Consider the following 27,707-nt stretch of genomic DNA (forward strand, 5'->3'; position numbering starts at 1 on the left):
ACCCGCCCACTCTCCCATTGTAGGTCTGAGCCTGCGATGGGAGAGTGGGCAGGTTGTATCCAGAGACTTAATGGGAGTGCAGAGCCTCCGGGGATACCTATATCAGACATCCCAGAAGGCTCTGGATTGTGGGAAGGTCCAGCTCCATTGAGGGATCTGCAGGATTAAAGGTAAGTATAATTTTTATTTATTTTAGTTTAGTTTTGCTTTAAGCTTTGGTAACAGCATACATTATTCTGCTTTCCAACCCTGTTTACTGTTGTGCTCTAACCTGGAATGACACCTAACTTCCGTTATTTCTTACTTTATTACTTTCTTTCTATTCATTTATTTTAAAGGCTTGTGATTCCACTGAACCACAAGACATATATTCACCCTTACCTGTTATTCTAAAGCCAGGGAAAGATCCAACTTTATGCAGTAATTACCAGCCCATATCCTTACTTAATGTGCATAATGATCAAGTGGGATTTGTCCCAGGCCTAGAGGCAAGGGACATTACCACAAGGACAATACATTTGATCTCCTATGCTAAAAAATATAGGATTCCAACATGTCTCATTTCTATAGATGCAAAGAAGGCTTTCAATAGGGTCAAATGAAACCTGGACCTGACCTTTCAACAGATTCAGGGGAGCACAGAGTTCAGGACCAAAAGTATTAGTTAATGTTTCCCAGTCGGATGCTTTTGCTATACCTAACGGTACCGGACAGGGCTGTCCTTTCTCCCCTCTCCTCTTTGCCTTGGTCATGGAACATCTAGCAGTTGCTATCTGCAACAATACCTACTAATCATCATGAAATGACCCTTCATGTGGACAATGTCCTCCTATACGTGATGCAGCCCCTCAACACCGTCCCTCACTCCCATGAATTCCACAGCTTTGTTGAATTCAGCAATTTCAGGGTCAACCTATCTAAAACAGAAGCCCTGAATGTCAACTTACCTCAATTGTTAGCCATTTAAATCTCAGTCAATTTCCCCTTTAAATGGTGCTCCACGAATATTACATACCTGGGTGTTGCTGTCCCTTCTGACTTAAGTATGTTCACTGCTTAAGACCCTGACAAAGGATCTTGACCACTGGAAAAGGCTCACAATATTGTGGTTTGGTAGGATGACAGTGTTTTCTACCTAAATTCCTCTATGTTTCCACCATTCCCATTTCTCCACCAAAAGCCTTTTTTCATACACTCCGCTCACTTTCCTCTAATTTTGTTTGGGGGGCCAAAGACAAAGACTTAAACATTTCTCCCTCTGCAGACGTAAACAAGTAGGAGGAATGGGCCTGCCAAACTTTTAAATATACCTCCCACCAGTATTGCTTACTTGAGTAATAGAATGGCAGGAGTCCTTCAGTAGTAAACTTTCTTCCCTAGCAGAGCAAAAGTTGTCTACATTAGATTTAAGATCACTAGCTTGTATACCCCACCTCTATTTAGACAACATACAATTGACTCAACACTTAACAGTGCTACTTTAAAGACGAGGTTTCTGATCCCTTTTCTTTATCATCCCAGACTTTCCCACTCATGCTGTTTGACAATCTCTCATTCCCTACTGGACTTCATATAGAACACTTGGAAGGGTACACTAGGCATGTCTTGGCAGACATGAGAGCCCTATTGACCAATTCATGGTTACTGAAAATACAGCTAAACACAATTTGTAAGCTTTTCCACCTCTCCCTTCAAACAAACTGGCAACTAACCAACTTCAAACAACCATGTACCCTGTCAGAAACCCCACGTCATTTAGTATCTATTTATAAAATACTCATAGGGGCTTATGACAAATTGGTGCCTAAATTTGGTACAGAATGGCATAAAGACGTAGGATGGGAGGTGGTGGAACTAGACTGGCCCACAAAACCTCTGTGTGTTGATACACAAAAGAGTAAATCTATAAAATTGTATTTCGTTGATATAGAGACCCAGTCTCTTTACACTGCATGTTCCCTTCGCTACCAAGTACTTGCTGGTAATGTGGAGAGGGGGAGGGTACTGCATATTTAGTGGCCTGTCCTGTCCTGCAACCATATTGGCAAGATATTTTTGAAACTACTCTGGCATATAAGCCACCAACATCTCCCCATCCCCAGAATATACTTTATCTATCTTTCCAGATCTCATGCACCACCAAAGAAAACTCTATATGGCCACCTCTTAGCCTCAGCTCTTCCCCTTATATTGGAAACAGATGTTCCCTCCTTCATTAGTCTTTATGGGTGAACAAGGTCGATTAAATCATGAGAATGGAGGAAATCAAAGCCTTTGATAACGACTGAGGGGAGAAATTTGCTGCCCATTGGGTGTGCTGGGAACAATATAGGTCCTCATTTAGGTTAAAACTCTACGTACCCTCATACCTCGCAAAAGGTTCCTGCCCTTTGGTCACATCCCATACAGTGTAATTCTGCTGTGGCTGGAAAACTTTTCAATAATTGGTCAGGCTAAGAAACATGGTTTCAAATGGCCGGTCTTTGCTTACTGATAGAAGTAACTGTTATGTAAAAAATAATTTGTATCTATAATAACATTTTTAACAATAATCAAAATAGAAGTAGATGTAATCATTGTATTATTACACAGCTCAAAAAAAAATTCACATGCCAAGGATTTTTTAAAATATTTAGTGTATTTCAAGTCTGCTGAATCCAGAAATAACATCAGTTTCATTGAATTGGCTCTAGTTTTTGTGACACAGGAATCAGAATAGACAATTTTACTAACAACAAATGTTAGCACAGCATATTATTACACTGGTCAACAAACATTTTCTTGCCAAACCGATTAGAGTCATTTTAGGTTATGTTTGATGCACAGTTTACAAATATGGTTTTGGTTTTGCTAGATTAGCTCTAGTTTTGAAATAATGACTGCAATAATAACCTCATAGAAAACTAATGAAACATAAAAATTAGGCAAAATTAAACTAGTATTGCATTATACAAAATTACATTTTTGAAATACTTAATATCAATATATTCTATATTCAGTATACAGAATTAATCACAAAAAAGTCATTGAAAAACTCAGTTTGTATGATTTCCTTTTATGCTGAGGATCAGGACAATCTCGTTGAAGGCTCCAGCAGTAGTCTGACATCATAGCCCTGATTTATCAATGAAATGCGCGTACGTACGTGCCAGTCAGCAAGCTCTATTACCGAGAGTCGGGCCTGAGTTCACCTGCCGGTTTCCCGCAAAGATGAGCAAAGATCTCGAATACGCCAATTAAGGCGATACATTTTCAGCTGCCCGATTCAGGAGTATATGTTAACCTCAATGGTGTGTGTGTGTTAAGTACGTTTGCTTGGATGGTATGCATTGATGTGATTTTTTTGTAATCCTTATGATTGTTAGTTTCATCTGTTGCTGCAATGTTTTTGTGCCTGGTTTGTAATGCCAGTTTCTGTTGTTTAGCAATTCTTCAGCAATGTTTTGTCATTTTTTTTCCACAAGTATTGAGTACAAATGTTTGCATGGTTTTCACTCCAAAGTGCTACTTGAGTGGCTCATTGCCTTTGTCCAATTGTCACATATTGGTATCTGAATGTATTATGTACATAGCCTTTTTCTGAATAAATTGTCATGGTTTATATTTCTTTTTTTTTTTTTGAATAGTCTGACATTTTCACTCATGTTGATTTGTCCCCACACAAGTCCTCTGTTCATTTGTAGTTGTGTTATAGGTTTGTTGTCATTGTGCTGTGCTGCCTGATCATAGCACTATTGTATACAAGCACACTTGCTGTCCAAACTGTTGTCAATTAGTTGTCCAGCTGAGTTGCATACTCATTCTAACACACTTGATGGTGATGGAAGAAGGTCCAGGTTGCCAAGCTCACAAGCAGGGTCTCTTAGAAATGAACAGATGTTGTGTTGTTGCTTAACTTAATGCTGATAAATAGTGGAGTGTATGCATTATTTAGGTGTTTACACAAAACAAATAGTACTAGTATATCAATCTTCCAAGGCCAAATCCAATTTGTGCCAAATATTTTCTTGCTTTTCCATCCCTTCAGGGTGTTTTTGCAGGTTTGAATGGCATTTTAGATCTTGGCCCACTATATATATATTGACTTACTCACCTCAGCTTGGTAGTTGAAGCAGATAAGGTGGGTTCCTTCTTTTAACCAGAAGCAATATCCTCCATGAATGTTGCTTGTAGCCAAGCCCATGATATCCAAAATCATAGGAAGAAATAGGCAATCTTTTCAATGTGAAGCAATATGCTCCAAAAAGCCCTCTTTGCCTATTTCTTCTTATAATTTCTCTTTTCTATGTATATGTACACACAAATAAATGCATACATACAGGTTTGGCTTTATGTGCACTCATGTCTATACATACATGAGTGCATGTGAAGCAAAAAATGCAAAATACACAAAAAAATAAAAACTTACCTGAATGAGGACTGTGCAAAAGTGTGGTGCATTTTTCAACTGATAAAACAGTTCAGGCACACGTAGCGGGTCTGCCTTGGCGCACAACTATGCACATCAAACAACGGAGATTTAACAAGACAATTATGCTGTTTTTAGCCTTACAAATAATTCAGAGGAAGGAACAGCTTGAAAACAATCACAATTGTCTTTTTAAACTGTGTGTCCTGGGAGATTGGAAAGGAGATCACATAACAAACAACTTTATTCAAAAGAAACATTTGCTAAAAGGTCACAATAAAATATAAAAACACATAAAAACAAAAAAAAACACACACATCACATCACTAAATGACAAAAAAAATTAAAAAGAACAAAGAAAACACATGTAAACCCACACTTCCATGTAAAGCCAAAATAGTTCAAAAATGGCCCAACAAATATTGCATTCAAAAAATACTCACCAAACCAATATGCAATTTTGCCCTATCAAGGGTGGAAAACTGGATTAGAAATATTTATGCAGGACAAACATTGAAAAGTGGTAATAAAGGCAGAATTTTGCAATCAAACAATATGGCCACAAACACAATAAAATAGCATTAACTTTGACTTCAAAATTGCAAAATGCACATTAAAACATTCAAAGTTTTAAAAAAAAAGCAGCTATTGTGCTAAAGGGTAAGCAAAGTATCAAATGCAGCAACATAGATGAATTAGGATAACACACAAAACAACAGCCTCTCCAAGAACAGGAAAAAGCAAGTTAAACCACACCCTTATATATGCTCAAATTTAAGCTCACAGGTGATAGAAATTCACTTGCAATTAGCAGTTGCGCAGTCTGTCAAAGCTGGCTGTTTTTTTTTTTGGAATTGGACATTTCATTATCATTGATTGATATGATACTTTAGATTTGTACACCAGTAAACAGATATTCTATTAACCACCTTGCCGTTAAGCCCGACCTTCGTACGGGCAAAAAAAAAAGGCTAGGATGGTTAACCCCGTATTTTTGTCGCATCCATACTTACCTGGTCCTGCTGTGCTCATCCAGCGTCGTTTTCGTATTCCAGCGTCGTCCTCCGTCCATCGTCGTCTGTCGTGCCAGCGGGACCGGTAAGATGCCGGCCAGCGGAACACAAGATACGCGGGGATGTGCGGCTCCAGCAGGGAGATCATTTCAGTTATTAACTTCCGCGGAAATACGTCAGCGCCTAAAATTTAGTTGATAAATTGATTGAAGGCTTCCGATTTTGCATCGCGAATACAAATGAGCAAGCGAGCTTCCGATTTTGCTTGATGAATCAGCCTTCATGTGTTCATCCCATCTGCCCTGATACCTTTCTTCCATCACCTTTATATCTTGATGAAACCTCTCCCCTTGTTCCTCACTGAAACCCCAAGGTTTTCTGGAATTTTTTGCAAATGACTATGGAGATAGTGTACCTTTATGCTCATAGTAGCACTCAAAGTTTTGTATCAGTTCTTCATAATTTTGTGCTTTATGATTACCCCAGAAGTTCTTGACAACCGTGACATGGCTGTGCCAGGCAAAGGCTTCAGTATCAGTCATGTAACTTGTGAAATTTGAATCATTTATTAGTTTCCAAATCTGAGGTCCATCAAAGATTCCTGTTTTAAAATTGTCAGTACTCAATCCAGGGCAGAATCTACAAATGTATGTGAAGCAATCACTGTCCTTGTTCAGAACTCTAACAAATTGCTTCATTAATCCCAACTTTATGTGTAGTGGAGGGAAAATGATTTTCTTTTTGTCATACATTGGCTCATTATTGATGTTCTCTGCACCTTTTTTCATGTTTTCCCTTGGAGGCCATGTCACTTTTCTCCAATGATCCTGCTTTACTCTACTATCTTACAAGCAGATGAAACATGGGTACTTAATCATTGAGCTCTTCTTGGGAGAACTGCTGGTTTGATGAAACACTTCCTTCATATTCACTTCCACTGCTAACTCTTGGATTAGCGTACACTCCAAACCCTGCATATCCTCTATGTCATATACAGGAATATCAGGGAGTGTATTGAACACTGGTATGGGAACCTCAGCACCATGCGGCACAGGTCGTCTTGCGGATTCCAAATCAGGTTACTCCCACTTGTTTTTCTTGTAACAATTGAAACCTTTTACATTCATAGCACAAAAATAATCATTATAATGATTTTTGGGCTCTTGTCATACCATAGGTACACCAAATTTCAAACTTTTCAGTTTTCCATTTTTCCACTGAAGTAGACACTACACACAAGTTTTGCATACCATATGGGGAGCCCAATACTTATCCTGGTCCCCCAGTTTAATACCAAAATATGCAGGATATGCTTGTTTCACAAATTCTTTAATGTTTCTTCTCTGTTTTTGCTGAGAATATTCAGCACAAATGTAGCAAAATACATTTGGGTCATGTTTCATCTGCTTGTGGGATAGTAGAACATAGTGGGATCACTGGAAAACATGGCATCCAAGGGAAAACATGAAAAAAGGTGCAGCAAACATCATTATGAGCCAATGGTTGAAAAATCATTCTCCCTCCACTACACATAATGTTTGGATTAATGAAGAAATTTGTTAGCGCTTCAAATACATTTGTAGATTCTTCCCTGGATTGAGTACTAAAAATCAAAAGCAGGAACCTTTGTAGGACCCCAGATTTGGAAACCGATAAATGATTACTTCTGGAGCCTTCAACGTGATTTTCCTGATCATCAGCAGAAAAGGAAATCATACAAACTGAGTTTTTCAATAACTTCTTTGTGATTAGTTCTGTAAATATACTGAATATAAAATATATTGACATTAGGTTTTTCAAAAATGTAATTTTGTATACGTATGCACGTAGTTTATTTCTAGTTTATTTTTGCCTGATTCTCATGTTTTATTAGTTTTCTATAAGGTTATTATGGAGGTCATTATTTCAAAACTAGAGCTAATCTAGCAAAACCAATACCATATTTGTAATCTGTGCATCAAACATAATTTAAAATGACTTCAATCTGTTTGGCAATAAAATGTTTGTTGACCAGTATTTGTAATATCAATTTGCTACGTTCGTTGTATTGTGTTTTAGCAAACTAAATGCCATCTAGTTACAGTTTAGATTTATTTTGAAGTATCAGCTAACCCATTTTAAGCAATAGTATGAACTCTTGGCTGTTACAGCTGCAAATCCTTTGCACTGACAAAACCACATGAGGGGGTAGTTGTTCTGATTTGCAATGCAGACTGAAATAGTGGGTTTCCATTATTCTGTCCATCCTGCTCCCTTTCTGAGAATAGCCTCACATGACCTCTCATTTCATAAAACCCATCCTGGGGGCGTGGCTTAGTACACAAGTCCTACCCTGATCGATCCCAGAGGATGCGCCTGCATAGTGCACGTGAGACTACAAACGTGCGCCTGGTTTATCACGTGACCACATAGGGACTCCTTTTCAGCCACTTTAAATCCGGGCACCTGAAGCCCTAAGAGATAACATAACACAGACCGCAAACCTACACGCATAAACAATTATACGAGTTATTTAATAATTATCTCCGTCATTCCAACAACAGGTCTTCACATTTACAATATTCGCCCATTTGTATACCTTTTTACACGTTTTTGTTCTTCCCGCCCACTGACGTAACTCATGCACGCCCCTCTAACCAATCGCAGCGCTCACTCACATTGATTGGCATGTTGTACTCCAGTCACGCCGCATATGGTCTATTTGCATTTGAACCTCTATTGGTTATATAGCTCAAAGGAATGGGCGTGACTTTCTCTCACTTCTTCAATCATATTTACCCTTACTCAGCCGTAACCAATCCGCATTCAGTTCCATCCCTCAAGCCCCGGCCAGTGTTGCTGCTCTGACCCCTCCCCGTACAGCTGCCGCCGGTCGCGTCACTTCTGGTTCGGTGCAAAATGGCGACCGAGACGTCTGTGGAGTGCAGCTGAGAGGCTTCGGAGGTTTTCCTACGAGCGGTGAGTGACGTCACTTCAGCGAGCTTGTGACGTCAGCGGGGGGAGGAGGAGAACAGGCGAGTGCTTGGACTGTGTTGACATATCGGCTCTTCTCTGCACTAACAAAGCCCCGGTATCGGAATGGGGCGCCCTGGCTGAGGTGAGGAGGCGGAGAACCGGGCAGTGAGGGAGAGGGGGGCGCCCTGTGGTGTGTGCGGGCTCTTCTTATGGGGAATATGGGGCACAGGTAGGCGAATGTCTGCCCCCCTACACGACATGGGGACAATGGCACTCCATTGATCCTGGAGCTGTTGTGGAAACTTTCACATTGTGTCTGCCAGCTGATTGGTTGCTAGGGGTAACGGGTCCTCTTTCCCTAAATCTTCTTCCTGTGACCAAGTGAAGCTGCACTCCCATTTAAACAACCATTTAGCAGCTTCTCTCCGCTGAGTTTATCTGGATGGCAGTGCAGTCAATGGGATCTATCAGAGGGCAGACTATGGTGGTGTGGCCACAGTAAGTGCCTTGACTGTACTTTTGTGACCATCAGATGTGTATCTAGAGGTGGCTATAGAGATGTGATTGTATGTGTATGGGCTCCTGCATACCCCTCCACACTGATCTCTGGAGGAGGTTACCTGGGGTTCCTTTTTATTGTCGCATAAATTGTATGTGTAAAAAAAAATATTCCACCATTGGAACTACAATTCAGGGAAATCCAGTAGCATTGTGCTGCTCAAATTGTTATACATTTAGATGTCATTCATCTGTCCGATACCCAGTTTTTCAGTTTGTTTATTTTGGTACTGAATGGTGATTGGTTTATACTGCTGTCAGTCATTGCTGCTTGTTTCCTATTGGTCAGATTTCCTCTCAACAGGAAGTAATCAAATCTCTAGAAGTTAGGGAAAGCCTAGGTGATTGTTCAAAAAAAATGATCAATATTAAACAAATGTAAAGATCACCGCCGACATGTTATACATATGATACGTCATAGAATTTGGCAGACCACTGCAATGACATTCCTTTTCCTACTTCATTTTTTGTCTAATGACATCAGTATGCAGAATGACATATAACCACCAAAGTATATCCATCCTGATACTTTGCTCATTGCCGTTAGGAACCTTTGTGGATCGCCATCATTTAATTAATTTACCAATTTTTTTGATGAATGATTATTGATGTGTCTCAGTTTAATTTTTTTTGTGCCAATTTTTAGACTGTGTACAGTTGTCACTTTACCTGTAGCTGTTGACGCTTCCATCACTTTACAGCTCAGAGAGCATGGTCACTTTGAATACAAGCAGCGAGGCATAAACGGTACAATAGGGGTCTAATCCTTCCCCATCCTATTTTAAACTAAAAAAAAGTTTTGTCTATAGAAAAACTTTGAGAAGAATTGTCCTGTGGATCCTTCTAATAGTCTCATGGACCATGAGAACTCCAAAGGAAACCTGTCATACTGCCAGAAGAATCAATTTAAAGAGAACCCGTATAGAGACACCCCCAGAAGGCCATCTACAAATGCTGGTACTCCTTCATGATCACATCGCTGTAACAATACCTCAATGTTCTGTTCGTGTGCAGGCTGAAGCTCCCTAATGCTTGTTCCAGGTCATTAAAGTTAGATACAAAAAGACATCTGTCCTTTACAGAAGACCTCCTGACCTTCTCATATTTAGTATAAGTTTACTCTAGGAACATGCATGGAAAGATGACAAGGCATCTGCATGGTAATGTGGGAGTTCTGGAACATTGCGCCCAGGGAGTCGGGGTTTGGTCCAATCACACAAGATCTTTTATAAGAGAAATATGGAGGATACCATGGTCTTCTGAAAAGTTGCCTGGAATTTATTGACCCTTCATCTTTAATCCATGAAGGCAAATAATTTGTATTGGGTTGTCTACTTGTTCCCTGTCATTGACTGATGGTATTGAAGCTGGACAGTACCTGTAGGAGCACAGTAGGGTGACACTCTGTAGGGTGACACATGATATGTTGGGTTTAAGTGATCTGTGCCTGAAAATAAAGCTCTCTGAGATGTTCTGTGGTCGTTGTTTTGGATGTAGATTTGCAGCTGGTAGCTGTTTGTTTTATCATTTGGGGCAGAACTTGAATTTGAGGTCCATTCATTTCATCAGTTTGTTGTTCTTTATTTAAATAAATGTTCTAAATTATATTCACCTAGGTTAGAAGGACCTCAGTATTCTGACAAGACCAAGCCAAAGACTCTAATAATCTAATAGGGTCTGGAGCTTCTTCTCCCAGAATGATTTTGACTTCACTTTCCTGTACGATACACAGAAGTAAATACCATATATTTTCTTTATAGGTATAATAAAGACCGTTTTATATAAGGGTGATAAGCAGATTTTGATGTTTGTAATAAGCAGATTTTGATGTTTATTTACAATCCACTTTAAAACTGCACTTAGAAAACTGCCCAGACTAGACAAATTAATGTTTTTATACATAATAGGCCAGAGCTTTTTTGTTTTCTTTTTTTTTTTTTTTTAAACATGAAATTGCTTAAAAACCTGAAACATTGTATATTTTCTGAAACTAGAGGACCAATAGAAGAGCGATACAATAGTTGTAATATAAGTGACACTTATTAAACCTTTACTTGACATAAAATACAAATTTTGTACATGGCAAGGCTCTTTATTTATTTGTTTTTCTTTTTTTTTTTCTTTTTTTTTTCCAATTTCCTTTTACTATTTTATTGCTATCCTAAAGGGGCTGACAAGTTCCCATGTGATATCATATACGGAGTTATGGAGAATCCCTGTTGCCATTTCTACTTTACCCCCTTTACCAGGTTGACTATAGACTGTATCTGATGTTTTTCTTTTCCCAAGATCTGTTGGTTTTCATCTCTGGAGATTCAATTTGTGGTTCCATCCTAAATGGTGGCAGGAATGTCCTGGGTTCCAGGTGAGCTCAGTACACACAGAGTGCTCAGGACTTGGCTGTAGATGTGCTCAGGCAGCTCTAAAGCTTTCTATATTATTGTATGAACCTGGTGCTGTAAAAGGTAAACATTTGATTACATGCTTTAGGAATACTCACAGATACATTTAAGAAATGTAATGTAAAGTATTTTGTGAAAACAGCAATACTAATATTTTACTACAACCTTGTGGTTGTATTTTTATATTCTTATTGCTGTTTTGTGGTTGTTGTACAATGTTAGAAGTCCTGATGGATGACAGCTTGTTTATGTATGCAGGTAATAAATGATTTCCTGTACCTGCCCAGGAAGTTATCTTTGGGAATTATTTTTTTTTAATCTTGGCACTCATCATAGCCCTGTCTTTTGTTCATGTTCATACATCTTCATCTTATATTAGGATGTCACATGGTACCTGCTCATGTGCATGTGTACATAACTTAAGTGCTCATTTTTAAAAGCTCAGTGATGAATAAGGAGTTGAAATGTCTTTTATTTAGGTGTATTGAACCTTATTTTAGTGTTTGCTCAGCTAAAAGTTATTTTTGGGGAGGGATGACTAGAATATCTGTTGGATTTTTATTTTATCCTTGGCTCCATTACAGAGATTTTTTTCTTGTTTTGTAGAGAGAGTAAAAACCCAGCAGCAACACACAATGGGAGATGAATTGTAAAGGAGAGCTAGAACCTCTGACAGATATTTTCCTTGTTATCTTCTATGAATTTGGCATTCTTAAGCTACGTACACACTTCCAATTATTATCGTTGGAAAACGAACGACGGACGATCCTGCACGATATCTACGAACGATCGTATAGCACCGATCCTGCACATAGAGATAACGACACGATCGTTCGTAGATATTGTACACACAATAGATACGATCGTTTAAGCGATAGAGGAACTATGTGCACGACAGGAAAGTGAACGGACGTTCGTTCATCACGCATGCTCTGAACATGGACGATCAACGAACGACCGTACACACGAACGATGTTCAACGATCGTCGTCCAATCCGATCCGCCGGTCCGGTCGTTCGTTTCCAACGACTTTCCTCGTTCGTCAGCGTCGTTGGTTACTTTTTTTACAAACGATTTTTGCCCAATCGATCGTTCGTCGTTCGTTCGTCGTTCGTTTTGAACGATAAAAATTGGAAGTGTGTACGCACCTTAAGTTTTGTCTCTTCATGTAATCCCAGACAGAGTTGATACTGACATCAAGGCTCCGTGGTGACCTCGCCATCTCCTCTAAGTCTCCTTGTTCTTCTTTTGCCAATAAATATTCTTTATGACTTTGGTTTAGTGGTTGAGATCATTGTCCTGCAGCTTAGTTGACTTTGGACCAACCCAATGCCCCTCTAGAGGTATACCAAGGGATATATAAGTGTCTACATTTTTTTCAAACTAAGATCATGTGTAACCCTTCTGTAAAAGCCAACTTCTGCCCTATAAATGAATGAACCAGGATTCCACTGGTTGTATGTCTGAGCTAATGGTGCCACTGGGCATCTTCCATCAGTAAAAGGAAAGTGTGCATGATGTCTTTCATCTGTTGCACTACGTTCCCGTATCTGGTCACTGTTCTTTCAGTCCTGGCCATTGTCTGTTACTTTGTTCTTATGTAGAAGAGCCTGGGCAGCACATCTGGAAACTTCCATTATCCTAGCCTGTGAAAGACATTGCTGAAACAATAGGACCACATTGTGCCTTGCCATTGTGTGAGATGTTTTATATGTGAACTGCATTCAGCTAGTCTAATTTAAGAGTGCTTGGCTTTTCCAATTGTTTTATACCTCTACTCAACTGAATCAGTTTTATTTATTTTACTTTTATCTGCATGCTACACCCCCCCCCCCCCATTCATTAGCACCTAATTGGCATCTTGGTTCATTTATTATAGCCATGTACTGGGCCATACTCCTGCAAAATTCCCAATGACCCATTCATACCACTGTTGCAGCGATGCATGACCTACTGCGGCCGGGTGCTATTCATTCTGGATAGCATTCCAATGCACACTGCCAATATAATGAATTTGTACTCGCATCAAATTGGTGTAAATAGGCTCTGGTTATTTGCAAGTGTGTATGGGAGAATTGATACTGTTAAATAAAGGTAAATAAAAGGTCCAGAAAATATAATTTTTTTTTTAAATATAAAAATGACAACAGTTTTAAAAATGGAACTGAATAAATAAACAAATTGAAGCAGTTAGGTGGTTTATTGCAGAAGGGAAGGGCCTGCTTTCCTTTCTGTTTTTCTATCTCATTACTTTATTTATTTATTTACAAATGTGGAGTCTGTGGTTGGTTCTCAATTTCAGGCTGAACACTAGATGGCAGCAGAGCGGGTGCAGTGTCAGGTTTCTGCCTATAGGGAATTTCAATGTCCCATGCTTCTTTGCAATGTGTATGTGTACAATGGGTCGGAGACATCACTCTCTGTGTCATATGGCAGTGCTCAGTCTTAGCTGCTAGCTACCTGGAGGTACCTGGTGCACAGTGGTGAATTGTGAATAGTATGAATGGCACAATGTGCAGAATGCAGCGCAATAGAGTATAGAACTTAAAACTGTTAAGTTAATCAGGTATGTTGTCAGAATGTACAGCACAGTATGTAGAGTAGAAAAGTTTGAATATAGAATGTGGTCTGAATGTGAATGTAAAAATAAATGGTTTGGAGTATATTATGTACAACACACATGGAAGGATATGAGGTTCACACCACGTCAGCTGCACACATTGTAGACTATTTATGGGTCTGAGGAGCTGCACACAAAGGTAAGGGGGTAATGAATCTGTTCAGCTACACACCGGGGGAGAAAAAGGCTGACGGTCCAAGGAAAAGCATAGAGAGTAGAGTGGTGACCTGTCGGAGAACTAAATGTAGGAGCTGAAACAGGTCAGAATAGTTGGATGTAGAGAGAACGTGTAGCAGGTCCAGGGTGCCGAACAGAGGATAAGGGGAGAGGTCTGAGGTGTCTGCATTCAGAGAATATTGGTGGCTATGAAAAACCAAAATGCTACCAAAAAAAAAAAAAAAATTTGATTGCTTTAATTTTCTATACAAACATTATACAAATTGGTGACTATGCACAGCAGCAGTGTTTTTGCTGGTGATCATCTGTTTTCCTTGTTATGAACATGTCATCTTTGCCCTGTATGTTTTGTGTTGTTGTGGTTCTACCTCAAATTAGACCACTGCTTCTATATATGTAAAGGAGGAGGTGAAAGTGGCATCTGAAAAGAATTGATTTGTTTTTAATCCGAGAGTCACAATCTTTGCACACCTTTCCTGGATAGCAGCTTTTTGTTCTTGTCCATGTCAGGCTTTGTTACTCTATAGTGGAGTGTTAACCAGCTGTACCTGCATCATCAGCATTATCTTTCACCATTTCAAGGGTCATTTCTGTCTTCTTCCTCAAATCAAGGTTTAGTAAATGCATAATCTTATGTAAAGCCATTCATTTTTTACTAGTTAATCCTTTACACATTGAAATGAATTGTTAAAAGAGTGAGCTTGCTTAAACACAACCAATGTTAATATTATTATTAAACAGGATTTTCCAACATATTACGGAGTGCTGTACATTAAATAGGGGTTTCAAATGACCAACAGATACAGACAGTGACACCGGAGGAGGAGAGGAACCTGCCCAGAATATTACCTTCTCTTTCAAAGAATAGAAATTACATATATATACATATACAAATATATAAATAAATATACCAGTCCTTAAGGGTAATTTGTAGTAACTTTTATCTTGGTGTTACAAAATGACGGCCACCATAACCAGTGTGAGAGAGCCCTCATTTCATAGCTATGGTCAGTTTTTCCTTGAGACATTCCTACCTTTTTCCTTGCAAATGCTGGTAAGCCAAGCAAAAAATGCATGGTTCCTGGACTGCTGACCGCATTCATCACACGACAAGCAAACGCTAAACATTGCCTCATCTATAATATTAGCTCGGCAGTATAACATAATATGTGTAAGTTCTCTATACCACAAAGTAATGCAGTTGGTATTTTTCATTGTTTTTATTTGTTAAATTTGAGAGGACATTCTAGATGGGGGTGTTTGAATTGATTCCTATACCTGACCAAAATGTATTGATAATTGTGAAAGTATAAAATTAAAATCCATGCTGGAGTTTTTACTGTTTATAATCACTTCATAACTCTACTTTTCCACTTTCTCCTCTCTGCTCCTGTTACAGTATAAAGACAGTGATATCACCTGGCCATCAAAAATATACACCGTGCTTTGTAGTATCATGCCTTGAAATGCATTGTGCTCAGGTCTAGTCGTTAGTCAGTCAACCTAACACAAAACATGTACTGTTTATTTCATATTTTTCCCAATACAGCTTTGTATGGGAAATGCACTGCACTTTAGCAGCAACACTTTTTAAAAGCCATTTAACTCCATGGCTCCTAGAGTGCTGGAAGGCTACATAATTAAAGAAAGATATGTGGGGGAACACTGACCTTAAGAAACAAATACCTAGTTTACTTGAATGTACCTGCATACAAGCTTCCTGTAGTAGTAGTGTTTTGTGCTGGGCAACTTTTTGAGATTGGATTAGTTAAACGTGGTAAGTAAGTATGTATGTATGTAAGGGTGGTTGACATACTTTGATTATTTGTTTTTTATCTGCAGAGAGTGTTGCACATTTTGTTCTAATTCTGATGCATCTTTGTGTTTTTCTTCTTTAGTGGTAATTTAAGGAAGATTGTTATATAAAGCTGGAAGATATGGAAGACGAGCAAGGGCGATACAGCCGCAGACTGGTAAGAAAGAATGAAGCTTCTGGTTTTAATTAAACCTGAGATTTCGGAATTAAGCTACAGCAGAACCTATTGGTTACCTTTGAAGTAAAAACAAAAAATAATATTTTTAACATAAGATATTTATGCTGTGTAATTAACCATTGTTTTGTACTTTGAATAGACCTACACTTTTAGGCCATCCAGTTATATTTATTCTTTACAGCATGTGATGGGTATTTGGCACACCCCCCGAATTCATGTCATTAAAAATCCTCTTCATTAAAGTGGAACTAAACCCACATTTCTCACCTGTTCCTGTTCTACTTCTTTTTTCACTTCCTCTTGTGCCTCAGCCATCTTAATTGGCCAGGCCAGGATGACATAACTCCTGCACATGCACACAAGAATTCGTTCATTCTTGGCAAACGCAGACGGAGCCAGTAATACCAGGTATTCTGGCAACCAAAGCTGACGCTGTGCATGCACAGATCCACTTCTTTGTCAGAAACCTGGAGCAATCAGGCAGGTAAGAGAGATTATTGCACAAGGGACATCACCTATCCCATTCTGCACTAATGACCTGCCTGACCGTGGCTTCTTAAAGAAGGAACTTTAGTTCCACTTTAAAATAGTGCACACAGTAAGTTAGAGGCTGAATTTGACCTTCTTTTTCATGTCTGAATTTTTCTGTCCTTCAGAGGAGCACGCTCCGTCGTCGATATGAGGATGATGGCATCTCAGATGAGGAAATTGAAGGCAAAAGAACATTTGACTTGGAGGAGAAGCTTCATAGTCCAAAATACAACTCCAACTTCATCATCTACATGGAGGGCAAAGGTCAGGGACTAAGTAATGGGGAATATAGGAGATGTGGAGCGGTGAACATGCTGCTCATAAATCTTTCTTTTTCAGACTTCAGCATGAGGTACATTCAGGAAGGCGGACTCAGGAACCCGCTGATATTTAAAAAATCTGAAGGGCTTGGCCTCAGGTAAGTGAGACGTTAAGGCTTTTCCAATTATTTGTTTTGTCCAAACATTTTCCAAATTCTGGTTGCGCTCTTCATACATGTGATCAATTTTGAAGCAGAAACAATGAGAACAGATTTCTTAAAGTTGAATTCTGGGCAATCTACTATACATACTATTTTAAAATACATGAGGGGTTTTTACCTATTGTTGGATTTGTTATTCTGTCCATCCGGCCCTATCTGGCACTGAAGCTGACCTCCATTTACCTTCACATATTTCTGACAGAGAAGACAAGAGATCCCTTTTTTTTTTTTTTTTTAGTAAAGAAGAAAACCTTTTTTTGTTTACTATATATTTTGATCTTATATTTATTATTGTTCGTTTTCCAGAATGCCAGACTCTGACTTTAGTGTGAATGATGTGAAGTTGTTTGTTGGTAAGTGAATATTTGTTATTTCTTTTATTGTTTGCATAATTGTAAATATTTTCTTAAAATACTTTTCGTTGATAAAATTGAATAAGATTTCAAAAAAGTAGAAGACCCACTCAGTGGGAGGTTTGGAGGGAAACTGAATCTGAATGGGTATTTACATTCAATCTTGCGTCCCTAGAAAGTGTGTCACATGCAGGATCCCTAGGTGAAGATAATAGGGAAAAATAATCCAATCGTCTATTCCAGTAGCATATTCCAAAGCAATAATTAAATATGCTTTAAAGGATAGTTGTACATACATACAATGTGCAGTTACCCTTGCCCTCCTCCCAAGACCTAAAGTAATCCAACCCCCTCCACAATTACCGAAATTCTGATTTTTACTTGCAGTCTTGGCTTTTTCCTTTTTATTTATATCCAAATGGGTAAAGCCTCAGCTGCTAAAACACACCAGGATCTCAGGTAGAACAATTTTAGGGGAAAAGGGGGTGAGAGGGACAAGATAATTGTTCTTTATTTAAAAGTACAGTACACTTTTTTTAGTGAAGCTCTTCACCACACTGGATGTGGGGACACAGGAATGCAAAATTCTATTTAGCAGATGTGAATTTGTTGTCTGGTTATGTTAGGAACACGGTGCACGCCAACTCAACAACAAAAGGCACTGGCTGCATTTACAGTACACCACAACACACACCATGCGTGTTGGTGAGTTGCAGAACAGGTGTGTTGGAGTGGCATGTTAAAAGCTTTGTTGATGTTTATTGTTGCCAAATATAATCTTTCTGACACTCACAAAAATGTTTAAAGCAGCCTCTCTCAAATTTTTTTTAACATGGGGGAACCCTTGCAATTAATTCCTGGTCTTCAGTTAAGCCCTGTTATAATTACTATATCCACAGTATATTATTGTGGTGGTCAGTAGAAAGAATTTATCTTACCCTCCTCCTCTCACCCTTAAATATGAATAAAAAGATTATTGGTGTCACATTTCTCATTGCTCAAGAAACCCCTAGCAACCTTTAGATGAAGCGTGGTTCAGAGCATATTGATGGCATTTTAGTATGTTTTAGACCCTGAAGACAATTGATGGATGGGAATTTAATATTTCATAGATTTGGAGAGACCCTATTAATTTTCTTAAACTTCTCTTACAGGGAGCAAGCGTATTGTAGATGTGATGGATGTTGGCACCCAAAGAGGAATAGAAATGACAATGGCACAATGGGCAAAATATTATGAAACCCCCGAAGAAGAAAGAGAAAAATTATATAATGTGATCAGCCTGGAGTTTAGCCACACCAAGCTGGAAAATCTGGTGCAAAGGCCGGCAACGGTGAGCATGTCATCCCTGATTGCTTTGTATACAACTTTGGCCTCTTGACCCTGCTACTAATTTCAGTAATGTTTTTGGTAGTAGCAAATGATAAGTTATTGGGATAAATGGAATGGGTGACCTGTTAGATGTCTGGAAAAGATTAGGCCTAAAAGCTTTAGGTGTTTTTTGGAGAGTTTTTCTATCATGCTGCCATTTAGCTTTGTTGCATTGATTGACACTAGCCCCCAGCACAATCCTATCTGTCAAAACTCCAGCTGCTGTTGGTATGCAGTGTACATAAAGGAGAAACACAGTTCCACACTGTGTGTGTGTCATAAGTAGAGGCAGACATAGCCCCTTGTATTGTTAGGAGGAAGGGAGTCACAGGAATAAAAATAAGGGTACAAAAACATTTTTATAAGGTGAAGATGGATTGTATTTTGATTCTAATTCACATTAGCCTCTACCCTCGAGGAATGCTCTATCTTTCTCTATGGACCTTATCTAACCAGAAAGATAAGTGTGTAAACTCTTATCTCAAGCAGGCTTTCTTCAAATGTCCATGTTCCTTTCTCTGTCATTAGTCACTAATTCAGTCATTTTACTGGAATGAAACTAGAGTCAAACCAAATGCTAAATGTGCTGCATTCAACATTTATTTGTTGAATTTTTTGAATCCCATGAGCTACTAGTCCATTCAGGACAGTTACTTTAAGGACTATTTGAGAAGTACTTTAGACTCTGGTAACATTCCCTGCATTCCCAATGGTCTGTGAATTAATAATATTTGTTTTCTGTCTCACATAGGTGGATCAGATAGACTGGGTGGACAACATTTGGCCCAGGCACTTAAAGGATAGACAGACTGAATCCACCAATGTCATCCAGGAGATGCAATACCCCAAGGTGCAGAAGTGAGTGATTGTTGCGTATCACAGTTCATTATAGTGCATTGCAAGTCATTCTTTTACTATTTATTTAATGCCCATGGTCTGTGTCTGTAGGGAGAAGCAGAGGGGCTAGGGCTGGTCATGTGACCATATCTTAAAGCTTTATTCACATGGTTTCTGTTATTGAAAAGCTACTTATGTCCCCTGCTCTATTATTACTTTTTTCCCTGCTTTAATATTTTTTTTACTTTTCTTTTTGGAAATCCCCTTAATGAGGGTTACACTTTAAAAATATTGGGAGCTCAGTGCAAATGTGTGCTTATCACATTAGTTAGAGACATTTCTTAGATCTGTTGACATTCACTGCATGTTCCGATGAGTAACTTGACTAACCGCTGCATTTAGATACCCATAGGCTTGTATAGGGCCAAAAAAAAACAGGAAACAGTTATGACTACTTGCTGCAATCAATATTTATTGCAGGGTGCCATTGGGCATCACAATGACACTCCACATTTATTGCGTGTGCATGCAGAGAGCTGCACTGGTGTCAATGATGTTAACCTTATCTATTAGGACAGCGCACCAATAGAAAACATTATGAGAAGAAAAGGACTCTGCTTAAAGCTAGGGGTTGGAGTTGGGCTTTAGCCATCTAATAATGAACTTTTTATACTATTTGCATTGTTTCATGCAGCAGTATATCCTTTTTATCGTTCTTTAGATACTGCCTTATGAGTGTTCGGGGCTGTTACACTGATTTCCATGTAGACTTTGGTGGCACGTCTGTATGGTACCACATTCTCAGAGGAGGCAAGGTAAAGCTACTTGTTACCGAAGTTTGGATTTGAAGGAGAAAAGATTGTTATTATATCTAGTTGTTACCTTTGACATCAGGCTAAACTACTTTTAAAAAGTTTACACCAAAGCCATTTACAAGTTAGAACCTTGGTCTGTAGAAACCTAATATTGAATTTTTGGTGGATGTTGGAGATGTAAAAACCCAATAGTTTATTACATATTTTTTTAACTCCTGTGGTAGAATCTATGGGCTTTAGTCACTAGACTTTCCATACCAATAGTTTTCCGCTGTACTTGTTGTTTGTGTTCACTCTGTATTCAATGTAACAGGGTGGATTGGGGTGACTCAGAACTCTCAGGTTTGAGGCAAAAGAACTAGGATTTGTGATATGGAAATTTTTCTCCTTTAAGAGGTGGTCTTTACCGTATTTTCAGGTAATCTTTTAGGTGAACAATTGAAATACATGTATTCGAACAGGGGCATCATCGGTGCCTTACACATAGGTTGTCTAAAGAGGTAAACTGTGGGGGATGGGAGCTCCTCCTAGTCATGTGGAACACCCTTGTTGAAACCTTTTTACATGTCTCCACTTCTACGTGCATTAGATAAACAAATCTGTTTTTGGGAGAGGCTTAACAGTAATAATCTCCTCACCTGACCAAACCGCTAATTTTATTTTGCAGCATAAAAAGTGTCACCTTCATACATTTATATTTGTAATGTTGCTTCTTCTGTTTTTCTTGTGTCTGTCTCATGTTGTGTGTGGGGAGCATCTGTGTGTTTAGCTCCTTCTGTGTGCCCTTTACTATGTCAGATCTATAAAACTAGGGGCAGGAATAGGTCATGTATGCAAATACTAGGTCCGCCAACTCCAGGTAGTACCAATGAACTGCCTTGAATGACTGTAGGGTGAAGTCTAGTCATCCAAGTAATGGTGACCAGTCTTCATCAGCAAAAATTTAATTTACCAGATCTTTGAAATTACCACCTAGCAGGTTTGCTGGACACTACTGCTACATAGGGAAAAAACAATCAGGTTGGTAGTATGTCCTTTATATTATAACATTGATTTGGCTAAAGTTAATTTATAAACAGCATAGCATGTATACCTTTTTAGAACATAATCCACAAACATTTGAAAAAAATTGTTTTGAATAGATAGTGGTATCTTTATTTACTTTGTTGGCTCAAAAAAAAAATACAAACTCTGATATCCAATGAGTTGAACTCTCCACACAATATAATTTGATAGTATAATCACCTTGATATCTCCAAATAACTCTATAGAGCAAGCCCCTGCCTAAGTTGCATACAAATTGATTTGATAAATTGGGTAGCCTCTCATATTACATACAGTAGTTTTGGTAAATTCAAAATTGATTGTGTAGTCATAATGTAATATAAACAGTGACCCTTACACTTCCAGTTAGAGACCATGGGTCCTTTCTTGTCTTTATATCATGTCTCTATATATTTTTTGCCTTCATGGTTTTGTGGTGCACCTGAAAGTAGCATTTTGGCAACTAATCAAAAAATTAGGCAAAATGGACATTTTCTAGATCAATTCTGATTCTTGTGACTTTTTAGGTATCGTTGTGTATGATCCATGTGAATGATTTAAGATATCTTGTTTCTTACATTTAGGAAAATCCATAATGTTTTCTGTACCTAGTCACTTAGCTCTTATTTTCTGCCCTGACAGCTTTATAGGATACATGAAGAGTCCAGCCTAGGTATAGTGTGATATAATTTCAGAGGCTGTAAATTATTTGTTAAAAACTAGTCTCACTTTGTGTTATTTTTTCCTGCACTCTGAGAACAGACTGTACAATTGCCTGTTGATTAATTTGAAGCATAATGAATAGTGTGATTTGATTCTTTATTAGGTTTTTTGGCTAATACCACCTACAGACAAAAATTTAGAAATGTATGAGAATTGGCTGTTGTCGGGGAAACAAGGTGATATCTTCCTGGGTGACAAAGTGAATGAATGCCAGCGTGTGGAATTAAAGCAAGGCTACACCTTTGTCATTCCTTCAGGTACCAGTGCTCTAGTTTCTCTGGTCTAGTTGGTGAATTGTAAAATAGAAGTACATGTTGTATATACAGATGAGTTGAGCCCTTCAGCAATGTTGGTTATCTCGATATTTGTTAATAATATATGCAGCTGAAAGCTCAATTTTACCTGCACATTGCTTGGGGATCGGAGATGCACTTTTACATAATTTTCTTATCTCCTGCTGGTGGAGCAAAGTGCTCTCGATCTTAATTACTGTGGGCAAAGCTAAGCATGGCTGTTCATTGATAGAGAAATCAAATAGTAAAAACATTTAGGGCAGTTTCAGACCTGCTTTGTGAGTACATACATGGAGATTCCCCCCAGTGGCAGCAGTTCCCTGGCTTAAAGAAGCAGTAACCGCACTACAACCTCAAAGCCAATATGAACATAGATTCAAGCTGCTACAGTGTTGCAGTAATGCCACTGCCGTGGTGTGAGCATACTGATAGCAGTATCATATTGCTTCTACTTACAGGACCAACAAATATCTTCAAAGGGTTCTAGGGGCTCACATCACAAATGTGATTTTTAAATTGGCTACTTGTTCTATTTTAATTTACTTCTGAGACATAAAAGATTTTCTGTCACAGTCAGCTTTGTTAGAATAAATCATATGCGATATTATTTTACCATTTTGCAGGCAGATTACAACAAATTATCCAGATATAACATTTGATTGGGACACTGCCATAAGTAGGAAGCCCTGCAGATGTTTACAAATAAATACATTCCTACACAAAAATTGGGGATTGAAGAAGTTTGTAACTTTACAGCACTTTTTATTGTGCATTTACAGGTTGGATCCATGCTGTCTACACTCCTCAGGACACTCTAGTTTTTGGAGGGAATTTTCTACATAGTTTCAACATCCCCACACAGCTACGGATATACAGCATTGAGGACAGAACAAGGGTAAGTAACCATAGAATTCTTTGTAATCCTGGATTCAAGTTGCTATAGAAATCAATCCGATTCTTCCCCTCCATTTTTTTTCCTTGAATTATGTCAGTTTCCTTTCCTTGGGATGATGTCAGTTGAATGATTTTTGCTACAGGCAATAAACCTTCTTTAAAATAAAAATTTCTGTGTAAAGGGAACTATTAGCCCCCTGGGGGTCTAATTATTTCCGTATTTTTATGTCAAAAGCAGTACATTGTTTTGCATGTAAATTTGTTGTTTAATGTTTTAGGCCTGTAATTCTTAGGAATAACTCCTGGGTATGATAAAGTTTGAAACACAAATTATAATATAATAATTATAAATATTTTATAAATAAAATAAACTTTATTAAAAAATATAATTTTTTCAAACAAGAGTAGAAAAATAGAATACATTTTTAGATTTATTATTTATATTTTTTTTAATAACTTTATCACTGTAATCAACCTTTTAAACATTTTCCCGGCAAAACCACGCCTTACTGGCGTACCGACGCATCACATCAATCACACCAGGGATGTGATGCAGAAGCTGGCCGGGGATCTCTGAGGATGCCGCTGGATCAAAAATGAGCAGGTAGATTTTTTTTTTCTACCCCGAGTGTGGCTCTGGGTTAATACTTTTGGTATGTAAAATTCACCTCGAGCCACACTCGGAAATACCACCTTGAACCTCCATTAAATGTCTGTTAGTCTATTAACAAAGATCGGTGTTGAAGGCTTTATCTAGGTGGTTAACAAAAGTGAGCTGCAAAGCTCAGGAAAACTTTTGTTCCGATTTTTTGCCGGGGCTGACTCAAAGCAATTCCTTTTCTGCTACTTGTTGTCCCCAGTCTTTGGCCCTAAATGATGGCCCTCTGGAATAATTGCCATGATGCATCCATGAAGTACTACTTCTAAATGAGAAGAGGAATTTTTAAGTTAATGGAGGAGGGGCGGGACGAGCATGCAATTTAAACATTTGTTTTCATACATGAGGCCTGTAGTGTGATAACATATAACTGAGCCCTGTTATTCTCTGTCAGGTCCCCACAAAGTTTCGCTACCCATTCTACTATGAGATGTGCTGGTACGTGTTGGAAAGATATGTCTACTGCATGACCAAACGCTCTCACCTCACCAAGGACTTTCAGAGGGAGTCGCTAAGTATAGGTGAGTGTCTAATTCTTGATCATACAAATGATTATTATACTGAAATAAGAGTTTTTACAATGCTTTTGTTAACAGGCGTGTCCAGGAGAACAGCCATATTCCCTCATTATGCAGTTTTTGCATACCTGTATAGCTGTTTAATGATCGTGCCTTGCTTTTGGAAACATTTGACTGTCTGCAGTCTTTAATGCTGTAAAATAGAAACAAAGTCCCCGATACCTAGAAAGGTCATATACAAAGGGCATGTACCCTTAGGAGGCCTTAAGATCTTACGGTGATGCCTAAATGCCAACCCCCCTGTCATCACATAAACTAGTTACCTAGTAAGGCGTGGTTTTGCTGCTTTTGCTTCTCAGGAAAAGAGATTAAACATTGGAGCTGTAATATTTTTTGGTTTTTCACACTCCTTTCCAAGAACAAAAGAAAGATGCAGAAATTAGCACTGTACATACAGTGCCGTTCTGCTCTATGGAGGCAGGGGGGAGAACGAGGAAGTGGTACCCCACTGCGCCCTCTCCCCTTCACTTGCATTGCGGTCATTTGTTCGTGGATCCCTCAAAACTCTGTATACATCAGATTCTCATCCAATACCAGCCCTGAGAAGAAAATCGGACAAGAATCATTCGACGTGTGTACATAACCTTGTGTGTACATAACTATGACGTTACTCTGTAAAAGGTGCTAGTTTCCAGGATTAGCATGTTACTGCATGTGGTTCAGCAGAGGTATGCTCTTTCCAGGCATAAGTATTGCTTTTCAGACAAAAAAGCTTAAACAATTGCACCCTTCAGTGCTGGATTTGAGCTTTGGTTGTGCCAGAATCTGCTCAGGTAATAGGTCCTCTAATTTTCAAAGTTTTGTTATTTTTCCAAGCAGAGAGCAAGTCATAAAATTTCTTCTGATATACAGATCAGGTTTCTGGTAATTTATTCATTTTTTTTTCTTTTTTCAGACCTGGAGCTAAATGGCCGTCGGAGACCAGACACACCCTCTTCATCTTCATCTTCTGCCTCATCTTCATCTTCTGCCTCCTCTTCATCCTCTGAGTATGATGATTCATCAGATCAAGATTGGGAGGAAGAAGAGGGCTTAAGGAAAAGAGACAGAGACAGAAGGAAAGCTGAACGTGAACTTCAGAGGAGGAGAGAAAGGGAACGGCGGCAGAGGGAGCGTGAACAACAGCGCAGGGAGGAAAGGATAATTTTATCTAGCCTCCCCACTGCACACAGGCCTCTGACTCCACCTCCACCTACCCCTCCCTCACCGCCCAGCAACACACCTCCATGTTTGACATGGTTTGAGATGGAAGGCTTACTTTGCCTCGTTAAGAAGCTTGAATCTCTGCCCCCACACAAGAAGTGCCTGCCTGATGGCATTGAAGATCCAGATGCTCTGCTTGCAGATGTCAAGGTGAGTGTTAGTGAATATTATTCTGCTATTGTCTGTTCTGTTTTTTTCCCTCCTAATAGTTGCCAAAATTACATGCTCTGTTGATCAGTACACTTTGACATTTTTATTGGTCCCTATCAGTTGTTTCAGTTTTACTTGCCAGTACAGAGAAATTGAAGGGCAGGAAAAAAAAAAAAGAATAATTTCCAGGAAATGTGGGGGACTCTTGGTTAGATGATGGTAACTGGGGAATGGTGATAGTAAGACTTCACAAGAGTTTCTTTTTTGATGATGCTGGAGAGAAAAAATATAAAATCTACAGCATGGTTGGGCTGTGGTATAGGTTACATTTGCAGTGTGCTGGCAGAAGGATTTTTAAAAAAATGCATTGTTAAGTGGTGGTAACGTAAATTGGACTCCTTGATGGCATCAGTAACACATGATTTACATGATATCGAGTGTGTTGATTCCAAATCTGAACTCAGAATTTGCCTATCACGTACAGATTGTAAGTTAGAGGCGTGCTATAGCTGTACAAATGGTCGGTAATTGGGCAATGTATTTTTAAATGGGAACATTATAACAGTTGCAGCTAGCACTATGCCTGCTGCCACCTCTGCTGAATCACGCCCCCTGGTGGCATGCATGTTCCAGCAGCGGTTGGGCATGTCTGGGCAAGTCAGTGAGATGACGTCAGAAATTGCTATATAATAATATTAGCTATATAATAATATTATTATATATAAGGCGAGATGGACCAAGGGCTTGGCTCCAGTTGGAAACCATCTTATTGGATAGTACAGCTAGGCCATGGTGAGTCTGTTTTTGAGCTAAAGATGAGTAGGCGCAGCTGTGGTAATAAAGAGGACAATTTTTGCTACATTTGTGGCAAATATACCCCGTGTGATCAACGCATGAACCTAACCAAGAGGGTGAGGTTTGCTTACACGTATTACTTTGGATGTGAAATTGGAGATCAGGATAAAAGCTGGGCACCTCATATCTGCTGTCAGGTGTGTTACACTGGCCTAACACAATGGTTGAATAGGAAAAGGAAAAATAAAATCCTCTTGCTGTGCCAATAGTTTGGCGTGAATTGTCTATCCTGATTGTGAATCCGCGGTAAAGCCAGTGCCACATGATGCAGGGAATCCAGTGCCAGTCCCTCCTACCTCTGTTGTTGCTAACAGTGACATGTTGGATAAGGAACAGGAGGATGATGTCAATGGTAATGAATGTTATGAACCCCAATTTGAAGAGGGTAAGCCACATTGTATAAACCAATCAGATTTAGATGATCTAGTAAGGGACCTGTCTTTGTCAAAAAAGAAGTTTGAACTGTTAGCCTCCAGATTAAAGGAGTGGAATTGTCACACAAAGTTCACAGGTTATTACAAGCTGGAAAATGACATTAGCTTCTGTACCGATGTGAGTGGTCTGATGATGGAGTTAGGTTGCAAATACCGTGTTTCCCCGAAAATAAGACCTACCCCGAAAGTAAGACCTAGCACTATTTTGTAAACCTGCCCTAATATAAGACCTACCCCGAAAATAAGACCTACCCCGAAAGTAAGACCTAGCACTATTTTGTAAACCTGCCCTAATATAAGACCTACCCCGAAAATAAGACCTAGGAGAAAAAGAAAATAAAAGCATACATACCGGTAAAT

The 27,707-nt window shown here is 38.9% G+C and overlaps 1 protein-coding gene across 5 annotated transcripts in view; it reads left to right on the forward strand.

Moving 5' to 3' along the window:
• Positions 1-8,294: 8,294 nt before the first annotated feature.
• The window catches only part of KDM2A (lysine demethylase 2A), a 53,941-nt gene continuing 34,528 nt past the window's right edge, over positions 8,295-27,707 (forward strand). For 2 of the 5 annotated variants that reach the window (XM_072423095.1, XM_072423096.1), the window contains exons 1-12: positions 8,295-8,518; positions 16,032-16,106; positions 16,784-16,922; positions 16,998-17,076; positions 17,446-17,492; positions 18,647-18,825; positions 19,615-19,721; positions 20,422-20,515; positions 22,386-22,539; positions 23,355-23,470; positions 24,522-24,648; positions 25,601-26,058. In XM_072423095.1, the coding sequence (XP_072279196.1) occupies positions 16,071-16,106; positions 16,784-16,922; positions 16,998-17,076; positions 17,446-17,492; positions 18,647-18,825; positions 19,615-19,721; positions 20,422-20,515; positions 22,386-22,539; positions 23,355-23,470; positions 24,522-24,648; positions 25,601-26,058 (1,536 nt within the window). In that variant the 5' untranslated portion in view covers positions 8,295-8,518; positions 16,032-16,070. Of the gene's footprint in view, positions 8,519-16,031; positions 16,107-16,783; positions 17,077-17,445; positions 17,493-18,646; positions 18,826-19,614; positions 19,722-20,421; positions 20,516-22,385; positions 22,540-23,354; positions 23,471-24,521; positions 24,649-25,600; positions 26,059-27,707 lie in introns of all 5 variants that reach the window. The other 3 variants (XM_072423097.1, XM_072423093.1, XM_072423094.1) reach the window with 3 other exon arrangements.

Source organism: Pyxicephalus adspersus, chromosome 10, assembly GCF_032062135.1.
Source record: "Pyxicephalus adspersus chromosome 10, UCB_Pads_2.0, whole genome shotgun sequence".
NCBI lineage: Eukaryota > Metazoa > Chordata > Amphibia > Anura > Pyxicephalidae > Pyxicephalus > Pyxicephalus adspersus.